Source organism: Zonotrichia leucophrys, chromosome 4 (assembly GCF_028769735.1).
Source record: "Zonotrichia leucophrys gambelii isolate GWCS_2022_RI chromosome 4, RI_Zleu_2.0, whole genome shotgun sequence".
Lineage (NCBI taxonomy): Eukaryota > Metazoa > Chordata > Aves > Passeriformes > Passerellidae > Zonotrichia > Zonotrichia leucophrys.
The window spans coordinates 11,450,484-11,469,363 of NC_088173.1; the positions used below are offsets into that span (position 1 = coordinate 11,450,484).

The following is an 18,880-nucleotide window of genomic DNA, read 5'->3' on the forward strand; positions in this document are numbered from 1 at the left end:
TTTCTGTGTGCTCTCAATTTGTCAGTGCTACATCCCCTTAACTGCTTCTGGCTGTGCTACTACAGGCATTGTTCTAAGGCCTAGAGTATCAGTGCTTCATTTTCTTCAACCAGAAGCCATGTTTATTTATCAGCTGCTAAAATTATTTGGTAAATAGCATCCCTGTGTAGAAAACACAGGAATTGGAACTGTAAGCTAGTCCCAGCAATGCAGCCAGTGGCCAGATAGAATTACTGCCTCCGACATTTTCTGCTTCCTAGGATATTAGAGTGCTACTACTTCTCTCTAAACAACCTTTCTTTCTTAACTTGAATTGCAGACAATGGTGTAATCTGACTTGGCTTCCTTTCCCCAACTTCAAAAAAAAACAACCAAAACAACCCAACTGCCTCATGATAATAGTTTTAACTACCAGTTTACAAAATCAGAAGAAATCAGTTTTGCAGACACAGTCTATTTGGAAATGAAAGCACTGTGGTATCTAACATGCATGATGTCTCAGACTGAAGTATGAAATCAGTACACGTGTACTTTGGTGACAAAGTCAATTTCTTTATTGAATTAGTATTTTTTTGAGACAACAGAAAAATCTGTATTAAAAAACCACATTTGTTAACAGGCCAAGAAAGAGCTTCAGCAAAAGAGTTATAAATCAGCAGCAAGACATTCTTGGCTGAGATCTTGTTTCAGATATTTCCCCAAGACCTTTTTTTTGTGACTATATTGACACTTAATAGGTTATTTTATAAAAGGGCATATCAGACATATCCTCACATTATACCAGAACAATAGCAATTAATTTTAAGTGCTTATGAAAAAATAACAGAATTGTATTGTCCCAGACAGTCTTCTTACACCCAATTATTTTTGATGCTTGGTAGGTGCCATTATAACTTGTGTTCCTTGGGATTTTAATCTAAATAAACCAAACCAAAAAAACCCAAAAATTAACAAACCCCCAACAAACAACACACCAAGAATACTGCCGAGACTGAAGAGATCTAGAACTAAGTGCTGAACTCATTTGGCAGAAACAGCTGAAATCACACCAGACCCTTGTGAGGATACATTTCTGGTCAGCAGAACTGCTGGTTACAAAGCAAGAAAGTCTGCTGTGAGACAGGGTCCTTCACTGTTAGAAGCACTTTGCCATTTCTATAGAGCCATGAGATTTCTGAAGAAAGGAGTCAGACTGAGTAATCTCTTTCCAGAAGCATTTTCTCAAGGAGGACACCAAGTGGGACAAGCACGGGGAGGAGCAGGGCTACCAAGGGCTGCAGGGATCAGGGCACTCCCGCAGGTACGTCTCGGTGTGGCCGTCATACACCTCCATCAGCGTGGTGCACACCGTCAGCTAAGGGGCACAGGGGGGAAGAGGAAAAAAGAAAATCAGCCACATTACAGGAATTAGTGAAAAACTCTCTCTGATACAGCTGAACAGTTCTACTAAAACAAGCATTTACCTTCTTCAGTCAGCAACAGGCAAGTATGAATTGTCTGTGTTTTCAGTCAAGAATGCTCCTTCTATTTAACACAGGAACTAAACTTCATCATTCAAGAACTCTTAAAAACTATTTCCTTCAGATTTTCTTTCCTAAACACCAAAATATCAATTCCAGACTAAAACCTCTTGTGTTGAAAGAGTAATGTGCCTGTAGTATGCCTAAATCATGAGGTATATTTACTTGTTTTATGTGAATTACAAAGACATGGATCACACTAATTCTGGTTAGAAGAGTGCTCAAGATGTCTGCAGAGCAGCTGCTGCCTCAAACCAGGACCAGCTATTCTGAGGAAAGGGCTCAGGCTACTGAGACTTTTAAAGCTGTACGGCCTTTGGAAAATAGCTATGCCAGCAATTACATTTTGCTTTCACAAAGTAATATGAAATTTGTTTTTACACACGTTTTCACCTAAAAACCCCTGAATGTACCACTGAAGCCTCCTACTTATATGTACAGTAGTTAGTGGTCTGCTCCCCACTCTAAACTTCCTGCAAAAATAGAAGCATTACCTTATTGAGCACAGGCTTTGTGGAGAGAACATCATAAATTGCAGGTAGGGAGAGATTCTGAAAGAAAATAATACACTGATATTAAGGGGCATTACCTGTTAATGTAAATGCTGAGAACTAACTTTTCTGCACTTCACTTAAATAACACAATGCAGTTTTAAGAGTACAAGATACCTATAACACTTTGATATCAGAAGTGAAAAAAATTTGACCAGACCAGATCTTAGTAGAGCATGGCACATTTAAGGGTGTTTGCTGCCCCAGAGTGTGTACTTGAATGTCACTGGTAAAACTACCCTAAAAACACCAAAAGTTTTTCTCAAGGTATCTCTGAGTGTACCCTCCTGCATATGCAGCTGCTGGAGATACCTTCAGAAAACCCACCTAGATGAAATGAAAGCCCAAAACAAACCAACCAACCAACCAACCAACCCAAAAAAGAATCCCGAAAACCCAATCCCCCCCAAACCACAACTAAAACCCAAACCAAAAAACAATACCCCAAAAAACCCCAAACAAATAAACAAAAAACCCACAAACCTTCCCCATGTAAAGAGACAGCTTCTTCTAACCCAGAAGCAGAGACAAGTTACCACAAAATCATCAGCCACTTGTGTCATCACAGCTGAGCTTGAAAATAACCTGAATGCTCCTGGCTGTGTCATGTCAGTAGTGCAAGCTGGGAGTTTCAGACCAGCAGGATGTGAGGTTTTTGGAGGATGATTACCTCTTGTGTTGTCTGGTTCAGGCATTTCATGGCAGGTCCTCTACGATTATCCAGCACCAGTGGAGGCTTCCAGCGATCGTAGTTGGTTTCTACCACATACCATGTGCCCTTCTTGATATCAAGGCTGGAAAAGAGGTCTAAGTTGGTGTTTTGCTTCTCTAAGTATATAGCAAGTACACATATACAAATATACTATATACAGATACATTATATTTTTTGGCTTGCTGTGATATTTTTCAATGATGGTAAGGAAGTGAGTTCTACAACAGAAGTCATAAGAAAGAGAGCACACAATTATTGGTGCAACCTGTTCTCTTCTGGAAGGCTGAGTCAGGTGTCAGGTCAAGCATACTCACTCCCAGATATCCAGAGCAGCTGTCCTGGATCGAGTTATCACACACCCTTCTCCAGAATTTTTTCCTCCCAGAATAAAGTAAGCTGGAGCCAGCAATCTTGTTTTTGCCAGTCTGTCTTTTGCATCCTGGTAACTGTGGGTAAGATAATGTTGGACTATTAAATCCTATAAATGGTTCAAGTACTGAAGAGCAAGTTCCACAGAGCCAGGACAAGAGTGGGTAGTTAAGCCTTTCTTCCCTTTTCATGCACATATGAGGAAACAGGATCATGATAAAGGAACACATTTAAGCAAAGCTTCTTGTCTCATTTTGTACTAAAAGTAAGATTGTTTAGAGGTGCTCTCTGCACTTTTTCTACACTTTAAATATGAGTACAATGATGACATACTGTGTCATATTGAATTGATTTGTTCCATCACTGAATTGATTTATTACATACCAGCTTTGTTTCTGCTTGCTTCCTACAATGTACTAGTACCTGTTGGATGTGCTTTGATGCAGAATGCTGTTACCCATTTTGATTACCAACAGGCTCATCAGGAAAAAAAGAAGTTTGAGGAAAAATATTTGAGGGATCACATGTGATGCTTTGCCTCCTGCTCCAGAGTACCAGCAACACCAGAACTATTTAAAGGTAAGGCCACTAGGAAGGTATCTATATCACTGGATATTAAGCATACATCTACAGTATTCATGCTAGTTGAATGCAAAGCAGACTAAAGAAGCAAAATATTTAAAAGGAAGGGAATACCTTGTAGCATTCTCTAATACAGTTCTTGTAAGAAAGCCCATCCACATACCATCTCTTCTACCAAGAAACCATTCAAAGATTCCTGCAAAATATCAGAATAATTTGTTTTCAGACAGTTCACTCATGCTACTCTAACTTCCACAGCTGGTTTTAAAGTAAGCTGTGTTTTATCTAACTCATCTGCAATCTTTTCACCATTTGTGTGCCTGTTCATTAAGGAAACTGGTTTGCCCAGGGTCTAGAAAACTTGTGCAGAAATAATAAAAGAAATGAGCATTACTCACCCACATAACCACCATCAAGACTGAAACGCTCATTCATTGTCAGAGTGAACAAGTTCTGAAAAGCATTAAACAAACAAGACAACCTTCAGCCATGGCCAGCCCACGAGTACCAGTAATAAACAAGAGGCAGCATTGCAATTTAGATGTCAATTGAGCTGCTTGTTTGTTAGGCTCTTCCCCTTCAAGTAACAGACTGCAAGATCAGGCTCATGTAGAGAAGAACCTAATTTATCAGGGCTTGAATAAGTAGAAATTAGTTTTCTGACCTGGCAGACAATCAGCAAGGCATGCTTTTATGCTGAGCAAGTCAAGCCTGTGGCCATTTTTTCCTCTTGGTCTGTGTTATATTGCTGAATTAGCAGTTCTCCTTTCCCTGCTGTATGTCACCTTCTTCTCTGACCTCTGAGTACTATTCTAGTTTGAAGGCAGATTTTTAAGTCCCAGTGCTAAGCACACCCTGCTATGTTACTGCTATTTGCATGGGGGCATGCAGCTGCACACACTGCAGGCCATGCTAGCTGAACACACACAATTCAAACTCAAATCTCAGACTCCTGCAACTAATGTTTCAGACAAAAACTGAATTCAGCTACCCCGGATTTCAGGTGCCCATTAAATGAAAACCCAAGAAAAAAAATCTTAAAATGCAGGACTGCCTTTTCCAAGAAGGATTGGAGAAAGAATTAAATAGCACGAGTGTGCTGTTCCCCCTGTGGGATCACAGCATTAGCTATTAGCCAGCAAGAACCTCTAACCACTTCAGCACTTCGCATTCACTCTTGTTCATATTCAAAATTCAATGCTGTTTTTAAGGACTGTCCAAACAGAAACATTTCATTTAGGCAATCTCCTTTCACAAGGAAGAGTGCAGCATTTTTTTCTTTTATCTGTCTTCAAGTAGCTATGCTGTGCACCAGAACAACTTAAGAGATCGTTTATTGGAAAACATCCCAAGGCACAGCATGAAAGCAGAAAAATTAAAATATTAAAGGAAAGTCTGAAGCATTTGTAACAAACTGACAAGGCTCCATTCCCATACTTACTGGTTTGACTCCAGACACCATGCCTATGTATCCTGCAAAATTTGTGGACTTGAACACTGTTTTGTTGTTTCTCTGAAAGTCCAACAGTACCACTAAAGGCTTCAGTTCCCGAGTTAACGTCCAGGAATTATTTTTAACATCCCACCTGCAGGAGACAGTACAGCACTTGAAACTTCCCTCAGGAGTTTTCAAAGCTTCCCTTCACAGCATGCATTCATCCTGTGTATGATGCCGGTCCTCTGATCTAACTCACATCAGGCAAGATCACTGCTCTGTAGTTACCTGAGCAGCACCAGCTAGGAACAACTAAGAAGTCTAAATGCAGAGGCTGGCAGTGAAAAGAACTAAGTTTTGTTTGAACCAGGAGCACATATATATTGCTCAGGATTAAACAGCACCACCATCACAGCTGGTTTGTTTTGAACACATAACTTTGTTCTCTACCTGCTAGCAAAGGCAGCTACAGCTCCTGCCTGTGACACCAAACCTCAAATTCTTATTTTTCAAAGGCAGAAGAGAAACCATGTACTACTGGATTTGCTCTATGTGAAGGGAAGTACCAATTCTAGTTTGTAAAATTAGCCAGACCAATTTGGAGGCAAAAGGTTGATACAGAGCACTTAGCAGACTGTTAAAATCTTTGGAAATAATCCAGACTCTGGGAGCAGCTTTGAAAGTTTGCTTAATTTTCAGGAAGCATGTTCACAGTATTTCTGGCAAGTCAGAGAAGTCCAACACAAGCCAAACCAAGGGAGAGGTGGAGTCACAGTAGACAATGGGTGAACTTTTAATAGGTAGGTAAGAATTTTAATAAAGATGAGTATTTAAGTTCCAATTGTGCATTGAGCATCATCAGGATGAATGATGTCACAAAATATACTGGGGTAATAAAAGCAAATGCTGAACTACCTGATCAGGAGCATGAAAGGAGAACTAATGAGTGCTGGGCAACAAACTACAGAGTTGGTATGGAAATGAAGAATGAGGGGAAATGTCAGTGGAGCACAGTACAGTAACTGGGGGGGAGGAGTGGGGAGGAAGCATTAAAATGCCATGCCCCAATCCAATCTCCGTGTCACTGCACATATTAAAATTGATTCTTCATCCCATCATGTAAACAACAAGATATACTGTGCCTCAGAGATCAGGTTACATGGGCCATTCTTTGGTTTGACACAGTTTGAACTGCAGCTGAGAAAAAAAGTAAGTAGCAAAACACAGCTGTTCCTGATGCATTTGGGGCAGTTTGACATAAGATCAGTAGAACATCCTGATCTTTTAATTTTAGCCTTTTTTTACAACACACAATGGAGAATTACTTGTCACAGTCTTACAGACATCCAAAGAAGACTCAAAGAATGTATGTAGCTATTTAAAGTTCAGCTTGCTTTTTCTTTGAGTTTTAAAAAAAAGTCACAAGTTTAAGTACTTACCCTAGGAAGAGTCCAAAATCCAAGTTTCTGGCATGGTACAGCTTTCCTATACAACAATAAATAATTAAATATAATTTTCCAAACAAATGGACAAATTTCAGCTTAGAAACCCAAGAAATGAGTAAGCAAATATCTGGGAAAGTGTGCAAAGAAAATAGCATTCTCTTTTCATAACCACAAAGCATTTGTCCTTTTCATAACCACAATATAATGATGGGGGTTTATTGGTCAGAGAAGTGTTTTGCCATAACTGAAATCAAGTCATCTTGCAAACTGCTCTCCATCTCAGCCTCTAATCTTTCCATTATCTTAATGCAATGGCAACACCTTGAGCTTCCTCTAAAAGTGAGATGTTTGTAAGCCCTCTGAGAATCCCTTAGAAACTTCCTAAGTTGGAACAGGTGCAAACAAGGGCTGCAGAACTAAGTAGGAGAATGAAAGAGTCTCTTTTCTCGGAAGAGACTGTCCATTTTCTCTACCAGCATACACATGCAACATCTAGAATCTAGATGCAAAATCCTGCATGGCACTGAGAAAGTTTCAAGTGTGTTCTGGTGTTTCTTTCCCCTAGAAAAACAAATACCACCTCTTAAAAAAACCACAACACCGCAATCACAAAAAACTCACCATCCAACAAAACCAAACCCAAACTATGTTTGAAAGTATTTTTGTCCTTTTTTTAAACCTAAGACACTTATGAACCCTTATTCCCTTTCCTCAGGAATACCTTTACTTATCAGTCCTTAGGCATTATTATTACCTTTTATTAATATACCTATTGTTACCTTTTATTAACAGACCTTACTGGCTGCAGTTGAGGAGGACTGTATTTGCATAACTGAGGGGGACCCTCTTCTACATAAAAGAAAACTGTTAACATGATTTTGGATTGCATTACCTGTTTTATCTTCTGCCACTATTGATGTACATACAGTAAAAATTTCATAAAAAATGTTAAAAATAACGATTTCCCCTAGAAAAAAAAAAAAAGAAACAAAGTTCAATAGTTTGAAAATTGCCATGAACAGAAAAAAAAATTGTTAGGAAGAAAGCATAGTGCAAATTCATTATTCTGTAATATTTCTGTTAAACATTTCAATTTAGATCTCCTTTGATCTTTAAAATGACTGGTTCAGCAAAATCAAGAGCTTCCCGAAAAGCAAACAGAGGGATCAGAATACCCTGACTTTCTGCCTCACCATGCACAAAACTGACAGTCATTGCTGCTTCCTCCTCTGGAAACCCCAAAACAAGCTATAAAATTGACTTTTAAAGTAGAAAGCTGCTACATGCACCACTACTGCCATGTCAGAGCTGCTGCCAGCAGCAGGGGTGGTGCTCCTGTGTGAGGGAAGCAGTGCAAACAGGCAGTGCTCCTTCCCCGTCTCAGTTCTGGAAGAGCTCAGTGCCTGCTCATCTGGAATGGCATTCTTTTGCAGGAGGCACAGAGGGAAGGCAGAAGGACATGGCAAGGGCCACAAGGGAAAGAAAGCACAGCAGGAAACTGAGCCCTGACTTCTCTCTATGTCAACAGCAGACACACAGCAGAGTGCAAAACCAATGAAAATAAAGGATTCCCTCAAATTCTGGTGCACACAGCTGAGACTTGCTCCACTTCCCAAAACCTAGGTGAACTCACAGCTCTACAGAGCAGTCCCAGCCTGATAAAAGGCTTATGTGATTTATTTCATTCTTCTCTAAAACACTGTTCTTGTTTAGGGTGAGGTGTAATTTATTGCTTTAACTACTTCAGTAATGATTTCTTAAAGTCACAGCTAACTGCATATTGGTAAACTCATTAATTTTAAATGAGTCTGTATTCCTAGCTTTCCACTGTGTTAATCAAGTGTTGGAAACTGTTACCCAAAGGAATCCCAGAGGAATTTGCAATCCCTTGGAGCTCTTCATTGAAAGGATAAGGAAGTGTAGCAGTCAGATGAGCCTGAAAGGAAAAGGTTTTTTGTATGATATATGTTCAAATTAACAGTATTTTGTTACTTACAACAAATGTCTCCTCAACAGACACACTTTTCTCCCAGCTATTGAGTGTTTAATTTCTCTGCAGCCTGTAGAACTTGAGGATGTTTGCAGAGTACTTGGAAGAGAAGTATACACTTAAGGGAATAAAACTCTTACTTATCAAAAGGCTGACGTGAGCAGTGGACATGAGCACAGCCTCTCTCTGCAGCAACAGACACAAAAGTGAAGCAGGACTCGGATACATTAAAGCTCAACTGCAGTGGAGCTCAATGCCAGTGTTTATGGGCATCCTTGACTTTCACACATTGGCATGGCAACCTGTAAAAGCTGCATTTATGTCCACGCAGGCACACAGGGATATGCTGTAACTAAAGATGGGGTAGAGATGTGACCTTTGGCTGTCTCCAACCCTACACTGCTTTCTCCTGTTCCACGCCAAAGCGTTGCTAATCAGAATCAAATTCATTTTTAAGGTGAGACCTGGTCAAAGTTGTGCCTGTAATCAGACATTTATTACAGTTTTCAAAACCTGACTTTACTCTACTGTTTAAAAGAAGTGGAACATGGTAAAAAATTTCAGTCAAGTGTTTTGCTACAGTTACTAAGGCTGTTGCATATTTGTCTGGTGTTACTAATCCAAACTTGAAAAGATCTTAGGAAAAAATTAAGAGGAGGAAGAGACCTGCTTTTTTTTTAATGGTTTCAGTCATTCAGAGTAGACAACAAGGCAAAATTTCAGAGTGACTGTTTGAAATAACATTTTTGTTCTGTTCCTGAAATGGAATTAACAACTTGTAAATTAATAATTTTGAAAGTTCTTAATTGCCAGATTCAGAAGCATTCTAATTCTGTAGTCAGAGCATACAGTAATAAAATAATTAAGCTGAAAATACTTACTATTTTGTTATCCACTATGTCAACAACTTTGCCACTGGGAAAGAAGGTATTTGCTATATCTTTAATATTCTGGACCACAGTCTTCAGCTAAAAAGAGCAAGGACTTTTGTTGAATAGAAGATCTTAAGCATAAGAATTGCTGGAATACTAACAGAACTCTTTGACAGGCTTTTGAAAAAAAAAACTTTGTTGAGAAAAATACATATTTAAATAAAGTGCTAAATGTCACCTTCTTAGTGAGACAAATACCCCCAAGTCCCCACTAGAATCACTCTCCAAGCTCTGTTCAAGTAACTTTCTTGATTAATTCCAATGTGTCCTTCTACCAGAAATCACAAATTACAGGACAGCCATCCTCATCTTCTACTCCTTTGAACACTTTTTAATACTCTGCACTCTTCTACCTTTCAGAATGCTAATTTCAAGTTCTTTGCTTAAGCACTGATGTTACTGAAGACAAAAACACTCAATAAACCTCTAATGAAAGCACATGCTTTCGATCTGCAACATGTAAATGTCACAAATAAGAGTTCCACTCCATGTGATCAAGCTCCAAAGTACACAGGAGATAAAACTCTTCAGAATTTAAGGCGAAACCTGAAGCTTCCAACGCCTTTTAAAATAAATATCAGCATGTAAGTAGAATTTGTCTGGCTTTCAGAGAGGAAAGTCCAAAGTCAAGGGATAGAGAAAAAAAGCCCTAGCCTTGTTTGAGAAATTAAAAATTACTCAACTCAATTTTCATCCATCTTCACCACAGCTGTTTTGGGCAGTTTGAAATAGGCTCAAATATTAAAAAAAATTATTTGTGCTATGTAAACACCAGTGCCACAACCAGCATTCCTGAAAAGGGTAGGAAGCTCTTAATTTCCCCCTTGCCATTTCATCATCTCCCACATCATTTTGAGAGAAGCAGGGAGGTGCAGAGAGGAAATGCTGCCTCAGTTTCACTTCAGTTTACCAAGGCTGTTCCTTTGGTGTATTGCTCCCTCTTCATTCTGCACCACCTCACCACTAAGGAGATTTGATAAATAGAATGGCACACACTTGTTTATGGCACACTGGTTTTTACACCTCTACATCCCAAACACCAGTGTCTCTACACTTGATGCTGTTACCTTAAGTGTTAAACAGAAAAAAAAATTTACTCAATCTATTATTTTGAACTGGAATCATATTAGAAAAGTCAACAGGAAATATTATCTCCTTCAGATACTTTTAGCACATGTATTCCTTTAAAAACTTTTCTCAAAACAAAAGGCTATGTGCTAGTTTTGTATCTGCTAAGCTTCAGAGCAGCTCTGCATTTCTCACCTCTGTTTTTTTGTCGCGCATCAAGTCATCCCACCTTCTGCTGGGAGGTAAATCCAGATTTATGACATATGTGGGTATGTTACCTTTGAACCTGAGAGAAAAACACCAGAGATCAAATTTAAAGAAGGCGCTGAAAAAACATTTGACAAAACAGGTGCTTCCCACCTGTAACTAGCATTTTTTAGACCTGCAACAGGAACAAGTTTCAAGAAAAAACCCTGTTGAGACTTGCAAATTACAACTTCTCTGTAATTTGCTAGACAAGTTGAATCAGATTACTTACGTTGGTCCTGAAGGAGGGTACATTTTACTCCTACACTCTTCTCCATACTGCAAAGACAATGAAACATTACCTTTAGCTTCTTTGTAAAACACTATTATTCTAGTAGACTTAGTTTTGAATTAAACCTTTAAGACTAGTCAGTTAATTCAAACTCTTGGGATTTTGGAAAGAGGAAAATAGAGGAGGGACCAGCAGCGACTTCCCCATGCTGTCTGACAGACCTCTAGACAACTTGTCTAATGTACACCATGGCAAGCACAAGGGTATGATAAATATACAAATTGTATATATTTTTACTCCATATGATTTAATGAAGAGCCCTACAAAAGCATATTCTTTATACAAGTTCAAGAAAGATCTCAGTACGGACCAGTCTGTTCTCTTTGTCCAATTACTAATCCCATTTTATAGTGTGATTCCTAATTATGTCTAGTATTAAGCTGCATGTACAGCTGGAGCAGGGAAAGCATAATGAACTTTGGGCAATTCCTCAGCTGGTGAAATGAGCTGAGGATTCAGTGTGGAGAAGTGCTGCTGAAGTGGGGCTAAACTTTACATGGGCCACAATTCAGGAATGTAACTAAAAAATATACCTTCATTCCTGGGAGCATGGCTAGTTACAAATGAAAGTTTGAGAACTATTTTAGATGTACTCAAAGTGAATGCAAGGTTGTTTTTCTATCAATTACATAAAGCATGCATATAAATATAATAAACATATGCATATATATGCCACAATTGTAATTCTATGTTCTACCCAGTGACACACAAGCAAATGCCTACTGGCCACCCACACTTGTGCTTCAGGCCAGTTGACAGCAGGCCAGGTTTGGTCCCAAAACTATGTGAGAAGTTCTGTAAGCTCCTTAGAGACTAATATATCTCACTAAGAAAAAGGAAAGATACATGTGCTGTTCTGGGAGCCCATACAAAAGCTCCCAAAGCACAATTGTTTGGGAGAGAGAACACAAACAAAATATGGAGCGATCCTTCCACCACTACTTCTCTTCCTCCCCACCCTTGATTTCCAGTATTTATTAGGCTGTATTAATTAGATTACTAGTGCGTCCTTGAAATGCATTCTGGTTCCAGTGAAAACTGTGACAACATCTCCAGCACCTACGTAACTGGGACAAAGAAGTTAACGCATGTCAATGTTCTCTCTGGGCTAATCTCATCATCTGTTTTTCATGCATTAATATAGAAAACACAGTGTCGTACACAATGCCACAGACTTGAAACAGCTTAACTTGTTACAACTGGAAACAGCAATTCTAAATTGGGATTGATTTCTCTGTGTTATAATATTATCTCTTTCTACTGTTTCCAGTTGGTGGGAGAAAGCATGAGATGAATTTTGGTTTTCCAACACATGAGGTGAAGGTGTAGGAGCAGCAGCTTTGTGTTCCTAGATTTCACTGCAGTGCAGTTAACAGCCTTTGCACAGCTGGAACAAGAAGTCAAACACAAAAGGCCATTTAATTTTCAAAGTGAGGAAGCATCAAAACAAGGAGTGTAGGAGGGATATCAGATGACTAGTTAGGCAACAAAAGTCAGAGGTTTTGTGCAAAGCCAGACAAATGCTTAACAGTATTGACGCAACTGTCTTGTGCAATTTTCCATCCTGCAATTCTAAAATCCATCAGAAAGAAGTGACATTACATATACATCCTACTGGAATGGATGCACACACTTGGACCTTCAGGATATATCTCCATCAGAAATATGTTTCCTGACAGATAAAGCTTCTAAAAAAACAGTTATCCAAAGTGGATCAGAATTCTCTTGCTCTGTCAGTAGAGCCTACGCTCACAGAGGAGACAGTGGCACCTGTGCAAAACTGATTTCAGAGGATTTTAAGCTAAAGGTGCTAAACGTTATGTCACTCCTGGCACTTTCCCCTGAGATTTTAATCCTGTATCTGCACCTATTTTTATCTTCCCAGTGCTTTGCAGCCTAAGCTACAAGAAAAGGTAAGGAATGCAACAGATAAAGGGATAGAGAACAGAGAAAATGTTCCCTCCTTCCATGTGGTATTTTTAGATTTCTAACCTATGTATAAAGCAAGGCAAGGAAGTCAGTAATTCCTAAAACAATCTGTACGTCTTTAGAAACTGATTGAGGTATCTGAAGAAATTAGACTTAATAATAACTGTTTCTTTAGCTTAAGTATTACATCATAGAATCACAGAATATCCTGAGTTAGAAGGTACCCACAAAGGATGATCAAGTCCAACTCCTGGCCCTGCACGGGACAAGTCCAAGAGTCCCATCCTGTCCAAGTGCATCTTGATCTCTGACAGGCGGTGCTCCACCAGCCTCAGTGAAAAACCTTTCCCCAATACCCAATTTAAACCTTCCCTGACACAGCTTCAGGCCACTCCCTCAGCTCCTATTGTTGATCAGCAAGAAGAAAGGATCAGTGAAGGGATCGGTGTCAGCCCTGTGCTTCCCCTTGTGAGGAGCTGTAGACTGCAGTCAGGTCTCCCCTCAGTCTCTTCTCCAATGAGAACAAACCAAGTGACTGCTACAGCTCCTGGCACACAGGCAGCAACTTAAAAAGATGTCAAGACAATCGGAAAACTAGAAGTGGGGTGTTTTGTTGTTTTGTTTTTTTTACACAAAGTTCTAACAAGAAATAAAAAAAAAAATGTTATCTTTTGCAACCAGCTAAAGATTATCTGCAAAGCTTTCTGAGAAGGTAAAAAAGAAAAAAAAAGACACCTAAAGAATTAGCTGGAATCAGCAGAAAATCCATCAAGCACTTTTTATAACCAGAGTAAAATAAGCAGCTATGAAGTTATCACTGTGGTCAGTCGGGCTCTCCTCTCTGCAGAGGCTTGACACTGGAAGAACAACAATAAATGCTGTCCAAGAAAGCCAGGACTGTCCTTCCAGCATGACAGAATCACCTTCAGCTTCCAACGTGAAAAGCCAGAGGTCATTCCCTAGAAAAAGCTATTGGCAGCTGGACCCAGACAGCAGATTACCACTATAAATGTGCTTTTCAAACACCCACTGAACCCCCTAAGAGCAATACAGCTACTCTTGAATGGTGATTTAATGCTCCCTTTGTTTTGCTTTTTAAAATGTACTCTTACCAGCAGGTTGCATATCTTGATTATCTTACATGCTGCCAACTTTGAAACTGAGACGTATGTAATGACACAAAACCAGACGCGTGACAGCACGGGATCGAAACCTTAACAGGAAGATAACGCAGTGGAGGAGAAGTAGAACATGGTATGGGGAAATATGGAAATGAAAAGTGGAAGTATCACAGAAGATTTATATTTTGACTGATTGTATAAAAAAGAAAAAGTGGAACAGAAACAAGTAACTTAGCAAGCTGTTGAGCATCTCAAACAAAAATAAAATATCCAAGCCTAATACCTGTCTGCATGCTGAGCACAACCTGGACACACAGCGGATATTGTGCAAGTGCAAGGATGTACCAAGTGAAATCACATGCAAATCAAGCTCTCATGCTACTACTTTGCTGACAGCTGGCACTTTCTCCTACAACTCCACACTCCAGGATACTTTGGGCTAAAATTCTGAAGGCGTTTTAGGCTGGAGATAGCCTATAGCATTAGGAATCTGCTCTTGGCTGGTAGGATGGGACTGGAAGAAGGAAAGAAGGTGAGAGAGAAAAGCCAAATCCTATGTATTAAAAGATGCTAAGGGAACACTGGCCATCCAGATGTCCATAGTAATTTCCTGCAGCTCTCCCCTTTCACAAAAACCACAATAATTTTCCCACAATCAATGCAATTTGCTAAAAAAAAAAAAAAAAAAAAAAGACTTGGAACAGACTAAGGAATAAAAGAGATAAAAGAGGTAGTATGTTCCTAAAATATTTAAAAATAGACTTCAAAAAATATTTTGAAATCCAGAGAAATTTAAAACCTGTTCTCTTCATAGAGTATATTTAGCAACTTCAAGAGACAAAGAATGCTTCGCTGCTGCAGGATTACACCAGGAAACAAGAGCAACTGTTTACATGCCCGGGAGATGGAAGCCAGCTTGCTCCAAACGACTACCCCCGCATTCCCAGCTTCCCAATTCCACCAGAAGTTAAATATTTCATTTGTTCAGTTCAAAATACCCAAACGGCCGACAGAGCAAGAAAGGACACACCAAGTCCACCTGCTCCACGCTCCTCCCCTCGCTGAGCCACAGCGCACACACTCAGCACATTCACAGCCGTGCGCTTTTGCAGCAAGCCCCTGGGAACTTCGCTTCTGGAGCTCGCCGCTGCGGTAGCAGGGCGACACTGACACTACAGAACCAGCGCAGCAGCGAGCAAGGGCTCGCACAGCCCCTCCCGCAGGAGCCCTGCCGGGCCCGGGGAGCCCGTGGGGGCAGCGAGGCGCTGCCGCGCACCCACACGCGTGGATCCCGAGGCTCGCCCGGCCTCCCGCCTCGGGAAGGGCGCCGGCCGCGTCCCCCCCGCCAGCCCCGGGGCCGTCCGCTCCCGCGGGCCCCGCTGACCCCTGCCCGTCCCCCGCCAGGCTCACCGGGTCCGGCGCCCAGGCGGGCTGCGCCAGCACCAGCAGCGCCAGCAGCGCCCGGCCCGCCATGGTCCTGCCCGGCTCCGCTCCGAGCGGCGCTTCCCGGAGGCGCGGCCACATGACAGAGCCCCGCCCGCCGGGGGCGGGAGCGCCGGCACGGCAGGGCCCGACCCAGCCCGGCACGGCATTGCACTGCACGGCCCCGCCCGTGCAGTTATGGTGAAGCTCAGCAGTTCATTTTCAGTCGCCCTTCCACAAATGGCAACTTCGGCACAGGAGAGTCTGAAATAGAATCGCCTCTCTTTGGCAACGCTGGGAGAAAACCCGTGGCACCAGTTTTCACTTTGGCAGTAGAGCGGTTTTTAATGACTCTGTGTCCTGTGCGGATTTTAGGTAGGGTGTGTGGTGATGCCTATATAAATGAGGTCAAAGTTACAAGGTGCTTATATAGCTTGAGTTATAAGATATAACCTGCTATAACCTGAATCATAGCTTTTTATACCTATATAACCTTCTAGACAATATAATGGCTGGTATGTGCTTAACTAGTTTGTAGTTAACTAGTTGCTTAATGCTGAATAGATAGAAGAAAAAACTCACCAGGTGGATTGCTTTAGAGATAGGTAAGTATAGTACTAATAAAAACTGGCAAACGTAAAGCCAATTAGCCACAAAATAAAGAATTTAGACTGGCTGAGACCAGACAGACAAGGAACACCTTGTAACTGTGCAGGCTCTGAAGACAAAGTTGAAAAGTTCAGATGTGAAGAAGACCTTGCAAGCCTTCATCAAAAACCCCCAACAACTTCTGAATTGGGGAGACGCAAGTGCAGTGCAAAAGAATGATTTAATAACATGAGATCAGACTATGTAAAGTAGTTCCAGCATGTATATGATGATGTTGTAGTGACATAGCAGTACTAAGCAATATTTACTGTACAAATACACCACAGCACTTGACATGGGTGGGTGAGTTAGGAGGAGATATCCCTCTCACCACCAGCGCTGCAACAAACAAATACCTGCTCTACAGATATCGGTCCATGGGGATTTATTTCCAGCCTATCTTTTGAGCATCAGGGGTAATGAAAGATGCCAGGCAGGCACGTTCTTGAGGAAGGATTTTTCTCTATCTTGCAGCTTAGGACTGGAGGAAGTGGACAACTGGGGAGACAGACTAATAATATGAGATAAATCCATCTGTAAGTGCCTTCTAATTACTATTTAAATAATATCTATTTGACAGAATTGGAGAATGGTTTGAGTTCGAAGGGACCTTAAAGATCATCTAGCTCCAGGCCCCCTGCTATGGGCAGAGCCACCTTCCACTATACCAGGCTGTTGTAACATCAAGTACAAATCAGCATCCAAATTAGGTGTGTACTGTCATTTTAGTATGAGCATTAGCAAATGAATGCTTCATGAGCATGTACACTGGCAACAGTTGGTGGAAGCACCATGAAAAATACCATGAAAAAGTACTCAAACCCTTCCAGGATGCCTGTGTTTTAGCCTGTGTCATGTGCTCTGTGCAATGCCTAAGCCATGCCACGTGTTTTTAGGCACACAGAAAAGAAGTGACGCAGTCTCTACATCGTGACTTAACTGCCTGTGCAATTAACTCTCTTACAAAACCAAGTGGGGGTGGCAAGAAAATAAGGGAAGTCCTTGGCAGACAGTTGATTGGAAAGCTGCATGGAACTGCAAAAGTTAAGAAACAGCAAAGGATAAAAAATGTACTGTAGTGTGGGAAAGCCCTGGGAGGAGAGCATGCAACAGTGTAGTAAGGAGCCAGCTCAGAGCAGAAGCTGGGAATTACACGGAGCTTTAGAGACCAAGGCATAAAAACATTTAAGTACAGGTGAAAGAAGATACAGGATCAATCTGTGGACTTGAAAGCTGAGGAAAACTACAGTGTAACTGGACAAACCTTGAGATTTTCATGGGAGTGTTCTTTAAAATCAGGACATCGGGCAGTTTCTATAGAGTTTGGAAAATATTTTCAGTTGAAAATAAATACATGTAGAACAATAATCCTGTGTTTACTTCTAGATAAATATTATGGGCTATGGTAAGAAAGAGTCTGATTAAGTTGGTCCTGCTATTTTCTGAACATCTTTTGGTCATCTTTTATATCTGGGGTGAACAGCTGTAAGGGACTTCATTATCTTTGTCTAGATGCTTTACCATCTTTAGTACATTTTTAACAGGAGAAAATAAACAATGACTTTGGAAAATGAAAAACTATTTCCAAATGCTCTGAAGACAAAATGATGTCATTGTCACATTACACAGTGTACTTTTTTGAGGCCTCTTTTTGATTCTGATTTAGTTCTTTCATAAAGAAATTCTCAGTTTAAGCAACAGTTACCTTCCAGCACCAGTCACCTTCTCTGACTATGGCTGTTCTGCTGTATTCCTATCACAATGCCTTACCTTCAGGGTCCACACCAGCACCTTAGGCTGGGTTAGTCTAGGTTTCTTCTGTCAGTTTTTAAAAATCTAAGAAGGAAAATGCTTCGTAAGATGTACAGTCAGCCTGCTAACTGTACTGACAGCTGGTCTCACTGAAACTTAGCACTTATGTCCACCCTTCTGCTCTCTCACACTCATCTATCCAGTACTGTATTACCCCTCTCCAGATCTGTTCCTTCACCCCTAAGTAGGGGTTGCCCAAATTACTTCCTCCTTTTTTCTGTTTCAGTTAAATTAAAGCTCCTTGTGTTAACGCTACTGTCAGGATGTAGTGTCTTCAAGATGACTCCATGAATACCTCCATTGGGAAAACCTCCAAAAAGACTCCTCAGAGCAACAGTTAAATAAATACATGATCTTCACTGCTTTGTTATACCACTGATTTCACTGTCTTGGGCCTAGATTTCCAGTGAATTCCCCAGATCCCTGTTCTATCTGTGCTATCTCAGAACACATTTTCTCAAGACTCTAGTGTATCATAATCCCAACATACAGGGCAACCCTACTGTTACTAAAATACCCTTATTCTCGGCAAGGCTGCCAGCCCCTTGCCAATTCTAATACTTCCTCTCCTACCAGGGAAGTCCCATTTCATTTGCTCTGCCACTGCTTTTTACTTCACTTACTCACCTCTCTGTGACAAACACAAAACACAGAAGTTCTGTTATCTGCTTACTGTCACTTATAGCTACTTGCAACACACTGTATTCTTCTATTTACACTAATATGAAATGGAAAATTCCCTATCAGGGGTAATTCTTAGGTTCTTATTCTCTGCTGAGCAGCCCTTTCAGCACCCTTCCCCACCA

General features: G+C 40.7%; 1 protein-coding gene across 1 annotated transcript; it reads right to left on the reverse strand.

Annotated features, from left to right (window-relative positions):
- Positions 1-738: 738 nt before the first annotated feature.
- ASAH1 (N-acylsphingosine amidohydrolase 1) lies at positions 739-15,748 on the reverse strand. The gene is made up of 14 exons (XM_064710486.1): positions 15,603-15,748; positions 11,083-11,129; positions 10,800-10,890; positions 9,486-9,572; positions 8,472-8,550; positions 7,507-7,581; positions 6,609-6,654; positions 5,176-5,320; positions 4,133-4,187; positions 3,849-3,930; positions 3,098-3,229; positions 2,742-2,865; positions 2,015-2,071; positions 739-1,354 (listed from the first exon to the last, which is right to left on the reverse strand). Exons 1-14 carry the CDS (start codon positions 15,714-15,716, stop codon positions 1,265-1,267), a joined length of 1,224 nt encoding a protein of 407 aa, XP_064566556.1. The 5' UTR covers positions 15,717-15,748; the 3' UTR covers positions 739-1,264.
- Between the last annotated feature and the right edge of the window lie 3,132 nt (positions 15,749-18,880).